Below are 18,691 nucleotides of genomic sequence, written 5' to 3' on the forward strand. Positions count from 1 at the left end.
CGGGAATGATGACCAAGGGTCTTTTTTAATAGACTTCGGTGGCAAAGGTCTTCTTTTTGTGTCACACGCTCTCACTATGACATATGACCCGTGTCACCCTTCTCAGATCATACGTAACCTTCTCATCAACATAAGATAATTAAGTCTGTGATCACCAAGGCCCTTTTTTCACTGGACGCTGTTGGCATGAGACTGCTGTAGGTAACGGGCCAACCACAAATGAAGGCTGATGGTTCTAGGATTTGGGACTGAATTATTGATATGGTTCTGTACGAGTAGGGAGTTTTTAACAACGCTCATTTGGAAGATTGAGAGGCATCGGCAGGGTGCTAAATCTGACAGCGTGCTCCACAAACCGCAGCTTTATTGGCCGCACAGATGGCCGAACTCAAAGTTTTAGTTCTTCAAACATGTGCACGCACAGGTCTGGGATCAGTGGATAAGGCCACCAGGCTTTAAAACAATGTAGAAAACTAGGCTACACGTGTGGGCCGGCCAATTTGCATTTATTTCCACAATATGTTGTGAAGACCAAAGGGGTTTTAGATTCTAAATGACATTACATTTACACATTTAATAGATGCTTTTATCTAAAACAACTTAAAGCGCATTCATAGTATTTATGTTATCTGTAAACTATATTATTTCTGTAAAAATGACAGTATTACTGTCAGCTGGTTGCCTGTAACTTACTGTAGATTTAAATTGATGTTATGGCAACAGTTTGTTTAAAGTTAAATGAGCATTAAACATTAACAAGTCTTTATCTTTACAGAATAAATCTAAAATAACAGGGTCATGCAAAGCATTCTGGGAAACAAAATCTGAAGAAAAAAACAGAAAAATGTTGATGAGGATTTCTGGTTCCCCTCATGCTTTGCATGAGGATGTTATTTTATAGGTTTATTCTGTTAAGATAAAGATTTTATGTGTAATGTTCATTTTTAACTTTAAAACAAACTGTTGCCAGTAAATAACATACATTTAAATCTACAGTAAGTTACTGGCATATAGCTGTAAAACTACAGCAAAGTTTTAACAGTTTTGGGGTTCGAACCTTCAACCCTTGCGCTGTGTGCTACAGATACATTTCAAAATCTAATTCTCAAATATAGTTTGGATTTCACCAATTGTTTATTGTTTAGCAGGTGTCAGTTTTACTAAATGCATATTGTACACTGTAAAAAATGCAGCATGAAATTAAAAGTTTGGTTTTACAAGTCAATTCAACCTGCTATTTTAAGTAGTAATGTTGATTTGACAAAAATTGCTGCATTTTAGTTTCAACTTAAATCTTGCTTTCATCTTTACTGTATTTTACCGAGTGACATTGGAGTAAAAAATTCTAAAGTTTAGTTTCATGTGCTCACATGAAACTTTTATGTGCTCATGCGAAACCTTCATGAGCAGAATTTTTTTAAGTTTAGTTTCATGTGCTCACGTGAAACTTTCGCATGCGCACTTGAAAGCGAAACTTTCACGTGCGCACACGAAAGTTCCACGTGTGCACGCGAAACTAAACTTTATTTAATTTTTAATCCATGCCCCCTTTAAGGGCTCCGTAGTATATTACTGTTTTTCAGGTCACTGTGTTAAGATTAAAAAAAGTCAAATAAAAATATAATTAAATATATTTTTCAAATACATCCTTTTAGTGTTGATAAAAAGTCATACACATATTGATTTGAGTAAACAAATATGTGGTCTTTATTATAGTGGAACAGTGTGTTCATTCATCCAACATGATAAAACATGGCATGTCCACGTTGCTGACTAACATTATTCATACTATTAAAAGAAGAAAAATGTCATACCATTAGCCAAATAGAAAAACTGTGTTTATCTAATGGAGCTTTGCAGTGAATGTTAAAAGATACTAATGGCATCAGCACAGTACAGAATACCAAAATGCGGAGCCGAAGCCCCTGATAATATTCCTCAGAGAACGACGGGTACATTTTGGGAGAGAGAGCAAGAGAGATAACATATCTTATAAGGCTCAAAGGATTTGAAAGGTGATTGCTGTACAAGAATTATCTTAAGTGCTGTTTATTCCGACCAGGTCAAGCATTTCAGAGATTCATCACCTGGCATGTCAGTATTCCAATATGACGTCTGATCTTTCCTTTATGACGCCTTATGACGTGATATAATGTAACACCTTCTGCTGTATTGTGTAATTGCGCGCTTTTACTGTTATTGATGACGTTTCTGTTGCGTTTAGTTCAAAAGATGCCGTTTAATATATTTGAATTGATGTTGTAACACAATAAAAAGAAATGCACTGTAACATTTCGAGTCATTGATTTTTGCAGCAGGAAAGTTGTCAGTATAATGAAGTCATGTGTTTATTACATCGTCCTTTTTGGCTTGTGAACACAAACATCTCTGTATTTAGAGATGCTTTTATGGGCTGATAAATTATTCACGTTTACAAATAAACCAAAAGAAATTCACATTTATTTATTTATCTAATATACATTCGATTGTCAAATGCATCCACAACCATCCGATAGTTCTGGTCCTGAAGTCACTGAGCTGACACATGGCATTTTGACAGCTGTCAATCACACAGCATTATCATTACTTTCATTTACTTGCAATTAAAGTCACAACTCTGTAATTTATGTTGCCGGTCGCAATTACTGTAGTCATTCATAGACGTCATTTAAATCATTTAAAGATCTTAATGTTAAGTGTTTAGTTGCTGTCCTATTCTGTTTGATCTCTGCTTCCCTCCTTACGTTTGTGTGTGCGTGTGTGTGAGCGAGAGAGAGAGAGAGAGAGAGAGAGAGAGAGAGAGAGGTGGAGAGAAGGAAGACCTCAGCTTTGAATGCAGACACGAATCACGGGAATCACGCGTGTGCTGTTCTCTGTAACTCCACATGGCAGATCCTGCGTGATATGACACGGGTGGTTTTGGCTACGTAGTTATGGACACTGGAGAAGTCGCATTTCCGAAGATGTAAAGCCGAACCTTCATCTCCAGCCACAAGCTCATCTACAGTCAGCATTCGTACATTCTGGACCTGTTACCATTGGACTGGCACCACTGACCCTGTGGATACCTCTCCAGAGCGCAGAGGATTTGCGCAATTTCCAAGACAGCACCAAATTACTTATTTACTTTACTTGGATGAGTTTTCTCTCCATTTGGTGTTCTTTGCTTTTGCATCCTAACCCTTGTTGTATCGTTAGGTCTTAATTTTGACAAACAACAGTTCAATAATGACCGTCGATGTCATTTCGTTGTAATCCAGTTCGTATGTGTTTTTTATGAAATGCGTAAAAAGGAAAACACCGCGCGTCCTACATTTTCTTCGGATGAAGTCTCTTTTGGCGTGTCGGCCACATTCCAGTGAAAATCTATGGAAGTAAGGCAGTTTGCATTGAAGTTAATTTAAGGTGGGAGCTGGGATTATTTTCTGCGGGAAGGAGTGAGGATGCAGTCGGGGATGCGAGCGCTCTGTGCCGGCGGAGGCGCGTCTCTCTGCTGCCTTCTCATGTTGTGGATGATCTACACCCACCTCCTTAAAGAAGGCAAGTGCTGAGCATCACTACATGACTTTTACTGTAGTAACACAGTCCAAATGGACCCAATCATATTTATGCATGAGTTCCCGATGATTTTGTTCCTTTTCTAAAGTTGTTGTTTTTTTAAATAAATGCAGCTGTCAGATTTCTGTGAGCCAGGCTTTTGTGCCTGCTTAAGACCCAGGAGACTCAAGCATAGTGCATAGGACAGATAAAGGTCCTTTGAGAGACTCTGGTGTTATTATTATGGAAATTCACATCATAATAAAGAGGCCAAACATCACTGTGGCTTTGAGGAGTCCATTGTGACTTGTCAGATTGGTTATAGTGTCAGATGTGCCATGCAGGTTTGGAAAGTTCCTGGTTTTTGCTTTTCCAAATACTGTGAATAATGTGTTTAGAGAACATGGCATTTGTATGCATGTGTGTATTTGAATTACGGCATGCTGAAAAGCTCAACACACTATGATTTGTTGATTCTTCGATGTTGGATTTTGAGTCCTGGGGTTCGAATCTGACTCACATCTGATCTGATCAGCTAACTGCCCTAAAGAGGCATTTGGAGGCATGTCGGTTGTGCACAGCGTTTGTGTGCCGATGTGGAAGTTTTGCAGATGGCTCTCAGTAGGGGGGTGGTGGTTTGGGTGGGATGAGATTTGGGGGGGCAGTTAACAGAGGGTATAATAAGAGATATTAGGGATATTACCTCTTCATCTCTCTCTGACTTCTTTGCACAGTATTATTGCAGATTTACAGGCACCCTGCTGCATAAATCCCTACGTTTATATAGACAGTCTGTATACTACACATTAGCCGTCTTGTATTTTAAGGATCAAACACACCTTCTAAGCTCTCACAGTTAGTGGTAAAGCTGTTTGGGTTGGTGGCCTGTAGCTTGGTTTAGAGAAGAACATACAGGTCTGTATAGTGCATTGTGGTCTGATAACACGGTGGTCTGTACGTTTAGACCACCATGATACGATTTCAGAGGAGGGAAGCTCATCCATAAACATCACTATTATTACTGCTTCAGTTGAATGTGCTTGGCTTTGTGAAATTCGCTTGGTTTTTGGTGTAAGACAGACCTCACCACTGAATGAATTTCAGTGTGAAGTGACAGCCTGTGATATCTGTGGTTACCTTTCATTTCAGTAATGATATCCATGACCCTGCTGAAGCTGCGGGTGAAATATTGATTTATCAATGTGTGTGACCATCGACCTTTGCGGCTGTTCGGCGTAGCGTAATTTACACTTAAAAGCACGACTCTTGAACTCTGCGGTCATGTGATGAAAGAACTTCATCACTCTCGTCCTCTTAATGGACTTTTAAAAAGATCCAGCATGCAGGTTTTACAAATGCACATCTTGATACTTGTTTAATCACAGGAAAATTGTAGTGATGCGTATGTCTGTCTTTGTGAGCCAACAGTGTTTTTTATTCGTCATTTAATTATGTTGTTCTCTCAGGCCAGAGCTGTCATCCAGAATCACAACAGAACGCTTGTGATGACATCACCGATAATGCAAAGACCATTTTCAGCACTGCCCGGCGTAACGGGAAGATTTACAAGATTAAAATCCATTGTCTAGGGTCCAATTAAAAAATTACCCATCCTGCCTTAGTGGAATTCCCCAGAAAGCTCGGAGCGAAGATTAGTCATTTGTTAAATATTGTTAAAAGATTTCTGTCCTTCCTGCACCGTTGAACACTCAAACTGACGCCTGTGCAAATTTAATATGAGATTCAAACCAGCATCTCTGCATGTGCAAATCTGTAACCTGCTTATGCACAAGCTCATAGCACTGACCGACATCTGCTTGCGTTTGACAGCTGGTCCCAAACATCAGCCAAATGCTGCACTGCACATCAGAGACTTTTCCTGGTACTGATAAAGGTGTGTGTGTCATTTTTTGATGTTTAAAATATTGTCTTCTATAGCAGTTTAAAATACAGAGAGTAATATGCAGTAGGTGAGCTATCTGTAGTATTTTAAGGAGTTTTAATATAGCTACCCAAAGAGTTTTTCTATTGCATTTATCTTCGCATTGATGGCAGATGGTTTTATCCAAGCTATACATTTTATTTTCCATGGGATCGAACGCACACAGTCGTTTGCGCTGCTATCTCGGTGCTGAAAGTGGCATTCCCATTGATCCCATTCCCACTTGCTCAGCCGGTGCATGAAGCTCCAGTTGTAAGTGAGTTGAGGAAACATTTTTGAGCCAATCATCTGAGCTGTAAGCATCATGTGACTGGTGACACCGTGCTAAAACCTTCATGCAACAGAAAAAATCAATTTCACGCCGTTAAGTGCCCTTCAAAAATGAAATATTCGCTTTGGCGATTTATACGTCGCTTCGGAAAATGTTTGCGAGAAAGAAATTACACGCTTCGCTTTTAAAGTTTTTTCAGGAAATACACTTAAGCAGGTTGATTTATCTGTTGATTTCTAATGGCTTCTGTTTCAGTCCTGACAAGCGGCGGCAGTGATTTAAGACGGGTTGATTTGTGGTAGATGTTGTTCTTTGAACATAATCCAAAACCCCTCCGTGGACTGAAATAATTCATATCAATAAACGCGTCTGTGGTGGAGAGACAGATGGAGTGCGTTCGGCTCACTGTGTGGATTTACAGTATCCGTGTAATAAAAGAGACACTGCTGGTTTTTAAGATGGGCCCATTACCTAACACGTGCTCCGGTCCGGCGGACCCTTTCGGGGGTTCGGTAACAAAGAGCCGTGTGGGTCGCTGTGAGTGGCTGTGAATTCTGCCCTGACAGCTCGCCCCACAAAGCTCCTCCATTCGTCATGGCAACGACAGGAAATCAAAGTGTGTTTGGCTGTGGGTGTTCACTCTGGGCCGCCGAACGGACAGATGGATGAGCTGTCAACACCATCAGTGGTGCCAGCTTATTTAACAATACATTTGGAAATGTCAGAGTTTCCCCTCTGCAGAATTTTCACCAGGCCACCCACGACACCTTCTGACCTCTTTCAATAACCAGGACGGTGTGTTTGGTTGAAAATGAATCAGAAGTTTTCAGTTCATCTTGTAGGAAAGTAAATCACAAATGAAATCTTCTTCTGCACATCTGTGCCGAATAAATAGAGACCTGGGGCCGGTTGCATAAACGTAGTCGGAAAGTAAAGACTGTGTCTTAAGAACTAGTCTGACCAACTAGCATTTAGTTAGGGCTAATCAGTTTTACTTTTTCTTATGTAACTGATATAAAACAGTTATGATCAGTTGACCAACTTGTAAGACTAGTCTAAACAGTTCATGCAATTGGCCACTGATTTTCCAACAGACAGATTTTTCAAACAGTTTGTCACAAACTTTCCTAAACTTGGCTAAGATTAAATTTCAGCACTCAAGAACTTGAGGTGCTTCTCAATTCTTATATGTGCATCCTCGTTTCCTTTACTCGCGAAGACGGAGGAGACGAAACATTAAAGGTGACATATCATGAAAATCAGACTTTTTTCATGTTTAAGTGCTATAATTGGGTCCCCAGTGCCCCAGTGTGAAAAACCTAGTAACTTAGATCAACCTAGTAACTTAGTTTTGGTAATCCATTTTCTGCCACTGTGGAAAAATAGCTCATTGAAATTTGGCTCCCCTTGTGATGTCAAAAGGGGATCTTACCAATGATGCGCAGATCAATGTTTAAACAACCCGCACTCGATCTACGTTTTCAACTAACCCTGGCCCACATTTTTTTTTAAGTAGTAATTGTTTAACATAGTTAATTGGCATCTTTATTTCAAACGACTCGGCCAATCGCGAACCGAATATCATAAAAAATATGTGGCCGCAGGCAGCGCTCATTTTGGATTAACTTGTGCATCACTGGATGTTACTATAATAATACCGCACTATCCAACCACAGCACTGCCAACTGCATTTTAAAGGACACGCACAAAACAGCACATTTTTGCAAATACCTACAACATGGCAATTTTAACATGCTATAATAAATTATCTATGGTGTATTTTGAGCTAAAACTTTGCATACGTATTCTGGGGACACCAAAGGTTTATTTTACATTTTAAAAAAGTCTTGTGAAATGTCCCCTTTAAGTGAAATGGCATATCCTCATTTGTCACTCACAGTATAATGTTCATTGTCTTTTATTAAATTATCAAGTGCATTAAAACCCCTAAATATTTAACAAGAATACTAAAGTTAAATACATACTTGAGTTAGAGTTCATAGCCTTAATACATTAAATAAAGACATTCTTAGATGTGCTGTAAAATTAATATATGTGTCTATACTGATCATTTATATAGATTACTTACATGAATATTAAATATACTCTCTGAAAGGAGTGTGCATTTACAATAATTTAATGATTAATACCAAGATTTATGCGTGTTTAAAGACGTGAATGGGGAGGAGATTTATACATGCGTCAGGTTTAGTTGATAAAACAATTCCGTATACATGACTCCTCAAGAAGCCTCCTCGTTCCTCGTCTTCTGATGGTAGAATTAAAGAATTGAGATGTCCTACATGATGGCGAAGCTCGATCGGGTTTTTGGGTCATAGGAGGGAAGAGATGAGGAAGCATATTGAGAAGCACTCATCACCTGAGCTATCTGAACTAGACTAATTTTGCCGTAATAATGCATTAGAAGAACCCTTTGGGTTCCCCAAAGAACCATTCAGTCAGAAGGTCCTAAACAGACCATATGTGACCCCCTGCTGGCTGGGAAAGAGCAAATTTTCAAGTGTTATTTATATTTTGACATTCTCTATTAAAAAAAGCCTTTAAAACGATGCCTAATGAGGAAAGTCAGTTTTGTGAAAAACTTTTTAGGGTTCAAAATAGTGCTGGGCGAAGCTTAATCTAGATTAATCACATACAAAATAAAAGTGAGTTTTTGCATAAAATATGTGTGTTTACTGTGTGTTATTATTATGCATATTTTAACACACACATACATGTATACATTTCAGAATTTTTTATATTTATGTCCATTTTTTTATTTATATAGTCTAAATAAATATATACCGTATATATACACATGTAAATGTTTCTTAAATACATACATGAATGTGTGTGTATTTATATATACATGATAATTACACACAGCACACACATATATTATGCAAAAAAATCACTTTTATTTTGTATGCGATTAATCGAAATTAATCTTTGCCCAGCACTAGTTCAAAAGCAAAATCACTTCATCTATACCTTAAAATCAATGATAAAATTAATAGATTTAGCACTCACAAAGTAAAAAAACAATATCTATAGGAAAAATATCTTTTTTCTTTTATTATTTGATTGACATTGAGACAGACAGCTTTAAGATTGACTGTAATGCAAGGATGTAATATAATCTTACACATCAGATATTTTTACCCAAGGCTTAACCAAACATTCACCTAAGAAATAACAGATTATATCAGCATGAATTCTTGTCAAAACAGATATTTTTAAAACTGTAATTCTGTGTATTTGTGTATATATCAGGATCACGCATCCGCATGGTTCAGATCTGTCAGTGTGTGGAAGATCCTTTTCATGTCTTATCTCTCTTCATAATTAACATCATTTAAGTCCTGAATTTTATTTCTCTTAATAACTATTAACATCAATAAATGTATGCGCTTTATTTTCCAATTCCTGCATTTTTTAAAACCAAAACCAAAATGTCAGACGTGCAAGTAAATGTTGACACATCTTTCTATTAGTTTAAGCATTTAGGACAATACTCCTCTCAGAAAATGTACAAATTAAGATCATTTTTGATCTTTAATGACTATTTAGAGCATTGGGGATCGCTAGAAGAGGGTTTAATGTACTTATTTTTATGAAAACCTTAAGTTCTACCAATTGTTTGTTCACCTGTAGCTCAAAATTACACTGTGCGCATTCCCATTCACTTTGCCAGCACGCATCACATTTTCCATTTTGCCATTCTGGCAAAAATCTTTTTTCTATGGTGACTTTCTTATAAGATTAAAGGGGTATTACGATGTTCAATGTTCTTCATGGAATCATACAGCAAAAATGTTTCATCTATGGCATCGTGTAGCACTTTGTAATTGTTTTTAAGAGTGTGTATAAGTTTGTTATTGCATTAAGAAATAAAAGATATCAGTAACTTGGCGCACTATAGATTTGTCATCTGGCATCAGTTGTCTAACATGCAACATATGAATCCACAGTTATTTTTACATTTAATTTCTTTGTCATAATGTTTTGAAGGTCAGCAGTCAGCAGATTATGACATTTCCAACAGCACGGTTTGCAGAATGCAAAGTAGCTCTCAGCATGCAAGATGTTAATGATGGTCTGGCATAAAAAAAATCACTTTGTGCCACTGTATGTTGCGAAGAAAGAGAAGTGAACGGATGTTTATGAAAAAGCATGAAGCTTTTTACAGGCAAAATCAATTGTGCACCATTGTGCAAACCATTTTTCAGTTTTTATTTTTATTCTCTGTGAATATGAATTTAATTCACGTCAAGCGCCGGCCTGCTTTAGTTCAGACTGCGTCTCTTTATTTGTTGCATCCTGTGATCTCTTTCTCATAGCTGAGAGGAACTCTGAAGGGTCTAATATATGAAGATGAATAACGTGATGTCTTCTGCAGTATTTTAGCTGCGCCACTCCAGAGAGAAATGCACTCTCGGTTTGCCATTGTCAGATATTGTCTGACGGTACGACCTGTGCTTCTCAGATTTATTTCTTACTTTTATATTTTCAGTTTGCAGTTGCCCTCGGTCCACTTGCAGTTGATGTTAAATGAAGGAGATGTTTAAAATAAGTTCTCTAGCAGGTTAGTTTGGGTTAATTTGCTCTTCGATACACAATGCAGGAGGTTATGACTGTCTCTATTGCTGAACATTACTGTTAACAGTGCAGACAATGTACTGTATAAAAAAGACAATGTGTGTCACAAATGAGGATGTTAAATGAAATTGACTTAACTGTAACCTCTCTTGCAATAGTAAAGGATTAGCAGGCCGTGTGTGGACCATAGGGATGTATTCAGGTGAATCACATAAACCTGTCAAGAACAAATGTAGGTCATGATGTTGGCCATGAATAAAAAGATCAGTTTTGTTTAAAGGAATAGTTCAGGCATGATGACAATTATATTTATTTCTTATTGTTGTGAACGTGATACAAATGCATCTCCTTATGATTATGATAAGTGCATTTTCTGTAATGCAGTAAACACCGTGGTGACGTTACAGTGATGAAAATATATTGAGAATCATCAAGGAGAATGATAATTAACAAAAAAATGTCTGCAGTAATTTTAATAATGTAAATTAGCTTCTTGCTTAAATGACACTTAAAGCTCCCACAACACACATGCTGTTTCTGCTCATCTCATGTTAATCTTGAGTACCTATAGAGTAGTATTACATCCTTCATATCTCTGACGTGTCTTTAGTTTGATCAGATTTATAAATGATAGATCAGCTCTAGCGGATGTTTCCAGAAAAATACGACCTCCTCGAGGTGAACTGCGGGAGGAGCGAGTCACGAAACATTATGATTCACTACATGTTTGTGTCGTTTACATTATATGCATTTAGCGCCCATTTCCAACATAACACAGAAGCAATTTTACTTACCGCCTGCGACTCATGACCTGGTTGTGACTTTTCAACGACAAACACACACGCAAAACTCTGCTGCTACATAAATAAGTCATTTATGAAATTTAGAAAATTATTTCACAAAATCCAAGCCGAAGAACAGACATTTAATCTGGAAAGGCGAGTTATTCAACTAAACAATAGAAGACAGAACAGCAGGCTGAATAGATGTCTGTACGTTAAAGTAATATTATCAGTTATTTAAATGATAAACCATAGCATACAGAACTTACCTGGAAGGTTGAATAGGCTAAATTAAACGAACAAGCCAACTAGCATGAAGTTCGCATACTCATCATTCCACATTACTGAATCCATTGAATTACATAAATACAGAAGCAGCATATGGCGGACTCTCGCGGCTGAAGACAGTAATGATGTCTCTTGCCTCATAAATGTCAAAATTAATTCATACTGACTTACAAGGCGCAACTGACTATAAGACGCAGACCAGCCAAGTTATAAAAAACAAGGCTTATAGACTGAAAAATATGGTACTCGAAGCTCAATGCTAATGAGTGTCCTCGTTCTTACTCTCACTCTGATTGATGTTTGGGCGTGTTTATTCAGAGGAAGTGCCCATAAAAGGAATATGGGGTCACTGATATGTAACGGGTACCCATGTTTAAAAAAAACTTGTAGAAAAGAGGAGACGCGAGTATGTTCCAGAAATATTTAATCACAATGCTTTTTTAACAATTTGCATTTGTTTAGCATGAGGATTACAACTCCTAAACTGTGTTAATAAGTCAGAATGCATAAATAGCATTACCCCCCTTCCTTTAAATAATGTCATAGTTTTATTCATGCAGAATACAAGAAATCATTTCTTTCTATCTTTTTTGTCCTTTGTTTTGTCCTTCCTTACTGTCCTTGTTTTTTTCACTGCAAAAACTTAAATCTAAGAAATGTAGAAAGTCATGTCTTTTTTTGTTAAGATTACTAAAAGGTTTGAACTCTTTACCCGCCAATTACAAGTTATCTCATCAATTAAGAGAAAATGTTTCCCTGCCAATGGTAAGAAAAGCGTCAGCTAATTCAACAACATTGTAAACTCAGTGTATGTTTTGATCATCACTTTGAATCTGATCTCTAAGAAAGAAAAGACATTTACAAAATGCAATTATTTCAGCTTTTCGCTCAAAATGTAGTATTTTTGAAGAAACTCACCCATATTTGAGATTGTGATAAAAAGAGAACAAATAAAGATAGGATGACATTGTTTTCCTGTTTTGTGAAACTTTTGTGACAATCACAAAAAATGCCGGCGGGCAACTTTTTATAAAAAAGACTGTTGGAAAATAAGCTAAAAACAAATTGCATACTGGACTAAAAATCTAAATTTGGCAAAAAAAAATTCATAAAAACAAATAAATGCTAAATAAACTCATTTTGATAAAGATTTTACTAGAAACAAGTAACAGCTGTAACCTGCAAGTGTTTGTGCATATGATTTCTGTGCTAACTTTACTCTAAAACTAAGTGCACCCCTATAAATGTTTGTAATCATCTTTATTTTATGTCTTTGTTTTCTCATTTGTATTTTTAGAATATAAACTCTCACATCATATGTTCATCTTTCCATTGTTTCAAATGATTAACCAGCTCATTTCTCTTTCATATATGCCTGAATTTCTTTACTGTATCTACTGCAACCTGAAAATAAAAGCAGTAAAGCACCCAAGGAATGTACCAACAAACAGGTGTCAAGCTCCTGTCAGCCGTCCTCTGGTGTTATGTTTGGAGAAGGTGGCGTTTTGAACTGCACTTGTTTTGAGCTTTATGTTCGCTTGCGGTTGTATCTCTTGGCTGCAAGTGACACTAAAGACCTGAATCTGCTTTCTCTGATGGAGGAACTACAATCTAAAGGAGGAAAGAAGTGAGTTTAGTGACCCGGAGAAGGGTGTATCCTTGCTGAAATACATGTAGATTCCCATCATTTGATTGTGTCTACCACGCCAAGACTAAACAGGCAGAAAACCTCCTGTCATATCGATTAACTTGAACAACGTGTGATAGAAAGGCTGTCAAGATTTTGGCACATCAAACCCGCTGTCTGTTTATCTTTCTCTTTCTTTCTATCTTGCTTTCGAAGCTTATCTCCGGCGGCCCCCGTTCATCCTATAGCTGTTGAAACCAGAGAACGCTGGTGTGCGAAACCTCTGAAGTGTCTGTCCGGCGGCGACACACGACTGTTTTCATGGGCTATTGTGTCATTTGTATGAAGGAGAATTTGAAGTGGGGAACCAGGCATCAGGGGGCTGTAGGACGGGTTAATTCTCTTATCTAAATTCTGAGCTGCTGAGGATTAATGTGGGGCGTTATGGAAAGAGGTTGCGCCTCTATTTTGGAGACGGATGATCAGAGAGAGAGAGAGCGAGGTGACCTTCAGCGTTCTTCGTAGTCTTTACAATAATGATGTCTGCTGGGATTTTTCATCTTCACAAAACAAGATGCCCCCATAGCTGTCAAGGTTAAAACAATTTCAATAGACTTTGCATCGGACACACGTGGCCTGAAATCGCCTGTAAGTTTTGCTCTTGGTGTGTAATGGTTTATATTACATCATCGTGCAATGTGGGCTGGGCGAAGCGTTTTTGGTACATGACAAGCATGATTTTAAAGTGGGGAAAATCGGTTGATAATGCAGTTTTTCTTTTAGTAAACTAATTAGTGCTGCTTGGCAGGGCATGTGATGCAAAGGTAAGCATCACTATTACTCTTGCTCATAGAGTATTTATCTCTGGTGTGTAATTGAGCCTGCAGCATTCCAGCTCGGGGCATGAATCATGTACAAATCGTGCGGCTTATTGAGTAGATTTATTTTTCTTAGTGATCTTTAGTGGAAGAATGTCATTTAATGAGTTGTATTAAAGCAATACCATAACCATGGCCTTATTATATTGTGAAACTGGTCTGGCTGTATTGAAGTGCATCTATTTCATAACTAAAAAACAAGGTTATTTTGTGTATAATGCAATGTGTTTGCATGGTTTATGGTTCAAAAACACTTTTTTTCCACATACCGTACATTTCTGTAGCTCCAGATTTTACTCTCTTCCTGAAATGCATGGATCTGAAAAGCTCTGTGTCCCTGATTGGCCAGCTAATTTGTACGTTGTGATTGGCCTGAAAACCTCTGACCTCAGATGAAAATGTGACGCCCCTTACCATGTTTGAAAGATTCGGTCACAATGCAATACTAACAGGAGTTAACTTACAGGCTGTTAGTCTGAAGCGGGAGGAATTATGATAATGTCGGTCTTGTCTACATCACCAATCCCAGGAAGTAAACTGTTGCCTACAATCCGTGTGTTTGTTGTAGACCAAGAAAAGAGATTTACGTTGGATACGATAACTCTTAAAGGGCGATTTATAGTCGTGCGTATCCGTAGCCTGTGCGTAGCTCTGCGTAGCCTGATGTGCACGTCGCAAAAATTTTAACAGCACGTCAGATCTACGCGGACCGCAAGCACCGTGATTGAACCCCTCCCGTCAGGAAAAAACTGTGTCATAGGTATTTCTGTTTGTGACGGTGAAAACAAAGATGAGCCAAGTTGAGGTGTGATTTAACTCAAACTGCATCAAAAGTCGCTGTCTATTTACTTCCATCATTGCTGGTCTTCTCAAATCATACACAACAAGTTGCTGTTTCTTTTTCGTTTGTGGGTTAACTTGACAAGCTTCTTCTTCTCTGACGGTCGCGCTGCTACTGTGGTTACACGCGTGGATACTGCCTACCAGCAGTTTGCGCGTGTGTTTGCACGTCGACGCGGAGGACGACACAAAAGTATAAATGAAAACGGTCGCGCCTACGCCGTAGGACCTACGCACAACTATAAGTTTTTTCTTGTTTTTAGTAAAAATATCTAAAAATTCTTAAATTAAGATGCTTTTTCTTGATGAGCAAAACGACCCAAAAAATAATTCTAGTTTTTAGACCAAAAATATAAAATTTAAGTGATTTTGTGCAAAAAAATCTGCCAATGGGGTAAGCAAAAAGATTTAGAACATTTTTCTTAAACACTAAATTCAAGAAAAATTCAAGAAAATTTGCTTACCCCATTGGCAGATTTTTTTTGCTTGTTTTATGCACAAAATGTTTTGGTCTAAAAATTAGACTTATTTGGTCGTTTTGCTCATCAAGAAAAAGCATCTTAATTTAAGAATTTGTAGATATTTTACTGAAAACAAGACTAAAAACTAAGATTTTTTTTCTTGAAAATGATTTTTTGCAGTGTACTTTGGGGTTTGTACCTTTTGCATATCATTAAAATGAACTAATACATACTAATACACACAGTGAACAAAATGTAAATTGGTGAATCGGATGACAGTTGCTCTTTAACAAAAGCATAGTCTATATGATACCATATTATTGTTTTTTTACATAAAGCTATTGCTTGCTGACACTCTTTGACTTAATTATCAAATAAAGACAAGATAATTATAAAAGATTATAGTCTAATCCAGTGACCATAGACCAGAGGTTTTCAAATTTTTGTGTGCTGAAAACCCCTGACCTAAATTGTTTACGCATAGTGCCTTCTGAGATTAAAAGTAAGTTAAAATTATTTAAAAGCACATTTGCATGTAAGAAGTTTTGGTTACACATTATTTCATGGCGTCACTGTTACAGTGTAATTATACATTTAAGTACTAAGTAACAATCATCAACAACATGTACTTACTATAGGGTTGGGGTTAGTATTGGGGTTTGGTTTAGGATTAGTTGCATGTTATTATGCATAATTAACTGTTATTACTATAATAATTACATGTAACATGTGTAACAAAGACACTGTAAAATAAAGTTTTACCAAAGTTTTTATCAGTATAGTTATTGTTATGATTACCAGTTATGGATCTGGTAATTTCCTTTCATTGGTACATAAAACGTATCTGTCCATTTTGCATGACTTCTCAGTTTTCTGATATATTCTAGTGCTTTAGTTTCTTTTTATTATTAATTTTTACATTATGATTTAATTGTAATTGATAAAGGTTTCAACACTCTATCCCCCTGAGGTTCCCAGTTTAGTGTTTCCCTTTTTTTTTTGTGGTGGCACATCCGCCATGGGGATGAGTGAAAAGGCTTAACTAACACTGGTTCAGGTCGGTCATTATACAGTACATGACATGTCTGCACACAAATAGCTGTGAGCGCCGCCATGCGAAATGGGGTCTCAGTGCGCACGACCGCCCACTATGCAATGAAATTTTTGCCTCGCACAACATCAACCGATGCGTAAAGTATAAACCAAGCTTCGCACAGTCACAGTGAAAGGTGGTGTGTGAAACAGATCCTGTCATGTGAGAGAAAGGTAGTAAAAACGCACTGGGCAGTCAGTTTTGATTTTGTGGCGGTCGTCACAAATGAATGACTGTTTGGGAAACACTGCAGTTTGGGAAACCCTGCCATAGGTGCTTGGGATAGGTGGACTTCTTTCACATGGACCAGCAACCATGCAGCATGGATAGCAATGTGTTTAAACCACTATGAATACTTTAAAAATCAGCCCACAACATCGTAGATGTGATGTAATTTTTGCACAGGGAAGCACAAATCAAATTTTGACATGACGGTTTTTATTATATTTTTTCTCTGAGGTGCCATTACAACACTTATAAAAAACATTCAAAATTGTGATATAAAAGTCAAACCTTTGGGTGTAATCGTCAACGTGTGTTGTCTAACAGTGATAATAACATATGCAAAGATAAATACTATGAAAACATACTCACTTTCATTGTCATTACTAGATAAAACTGTGTTTAAATGATAATTATAAAACGGCTCGTTCTGGTTCTTCATTCTGCTTGGTTGAAACGCGTTCTAAGCCATGATAAAATACCCCTGTAAACCCACGGTTCAGACCGCATCACAAGTATCACTGCGCCACTGTTGCTGCGTACTGATTTATGAAAATAAACACCACAGTCTTTAATAATTTTTTTATTGGTCTACATTTGCACAATTATGGTGATATCCAGATAAATATCAGTAAATATTGTTGAGTCATTTCGTCAATAAAGAGAAAACGTTCTCTGGGTTGTTTTTGTCTTAAATTGATATTTCTGCTATTATCCACTAGATGGCAATCTTACCCAACTTAAACACTGACGCATTCACTCGACACAACAGCGTTGTGGTGGATTTAGCGTGACGTGTAAGTTTTGATGGCTCTGAATCTGATCCCCTACAAAAGTTCTTCACAAGAATGGAATTATCTCTGAAAATTTGAGAGGTGATAACTGATAAGAGAACAAATGAAGGTAGGATGAAACTTTTGTTGTTGGAAAGTGGATGGTCTGTTCTTTCATTTGATATTTTATGTTTATTTAAAGAAGATAATTTTTCTGCAAGGTATTAAACTAAACCAGGGTGGCAACTTAAAAAAAAAAACGCTGACGGGGAAAAAGTTAAGCATGCTTCCAAGCATATTTGATCATCACTTCAACAGTTGCACGATATAAATGTTAATGTATATTTTAGATGTATGTTGATTAATAAAAATAAACACCACAGTCTTAAATCATATTTTCAGTCTTTGCTGCGTCTGTGTTGTTGAGAATTGCGCTCTGTTGCAGCCACACTTGATTCTGAGGAACTACTTTGTTTGGCGGAAGAGTATTTGTACTAATATAATTACAACTTATTTGTGTTTCATTTTGTGAAACCCTGCTATGCATATGAAGTAACCGTTTTATAAACGCAATAAACCCCGCGAAGCAGTGGGGTTACAGTGCATTTTATAACAGCTTCGCGTCGTGCCTTACAATGCCCCTTAGCTGTTATAAAATGCACTGGTAACCCACTGCTTCTTGGGGCTTATTGCTTTAATGTTACTTACAGTTTCTTAGCAAAGCCAGCATCGTATCATGCCTTATTCTCAAAACAATTGATGCTAAAACACTTAATTCAGGTTTGACATAGCTAGTATATTCTGTAAAAATAAACTGGATTCATTTTCTCTTCAGAAGCGTAAGCAAAGACGTTTGTTTTCCACAGACAGGAACGGCACATCATTTAACTGGTGTTTTACTGCTCTCATAGTCATATCGTAAGTGTAAACAACTCCCTCAGACCCATTAGTTTGCAAAAAGATGTTGTTGTGGTGTCAGATGAATCTCCGCTTGGGACTGAAAGCCAGTGGGCGGAGCCAACGATACAATGATGTGTTGTTGTCTTGCTCTAATGCACGTTTTATGAAAATTAATCTACACTGTGACGTCACATATCCAGACATTTTGCATTTGTTTTATAACCGGAGAACGATTACATGGCAGCTTTCATTATTGATGAGGAGGACGTTTTAAGCTATTAAAACTTGCAGGGTGTATTAATGATATCAAGAGACCTCATATGATCAAAAGATCAATGGGAAATAAAGTTATAAATAAATTCCCAATGTGCCTTTCTCAGAGTTGAAATATGGCTGGTGGCCAGTCTGTAAAGTTTTGTTTTCATCTTGACAGGCCTTAGTCTCACTATAATGTATTGTTTGGAAACAGTAATTGTTG

General features: G+C 37.3%; 1 protein-coding gene across 2 annotated transcripts in view; it reads left to right on the plus strand.

Annotated features, from left to right (window-relative positions):
* Nucleotides 1-18,691, plus strand: part of tafa5l (TAFA chemokine like family member 5, like) — a 90,505-nt gene that overhangs the window by 32,838 nt on the left and 38,976 nt on the right. The window contains exon 1 of one of the 2 annotated variants that reach the window (XM_055168640.2): nucleotides 2,795-3,540. The exons of the other annotated variant lie outside the window; for it this stretch is intronic. Coding sequence (XP_055024615.1) covers nucleotides 3,444-3,540 — 97 coding nt within the window. The 5' untranslated portion in view covers nucleotides 2,795-3,443. Of the gene's footprint in view, nucleotides 1-2,794; nucleotides 3,541-18,691 lie in introns of those variants that run through there. 2 annotated transcript variants of the gene reach the window in all.

Source organism: Misgurnus anguillicaudatus, chromosome 5 (genome assembly GCF_027580225.2).
Source record: "Misgurnus anguillicaudatus chromosome 5, ASM2758022v2, whole genome shotgun sequence".
NCBI lineage: Eukaryota > Metazoa > Chordata > Actinopteri > Cypriniformes > Cobitidae > Misgurnus > Misgurnus anguillicaudatus.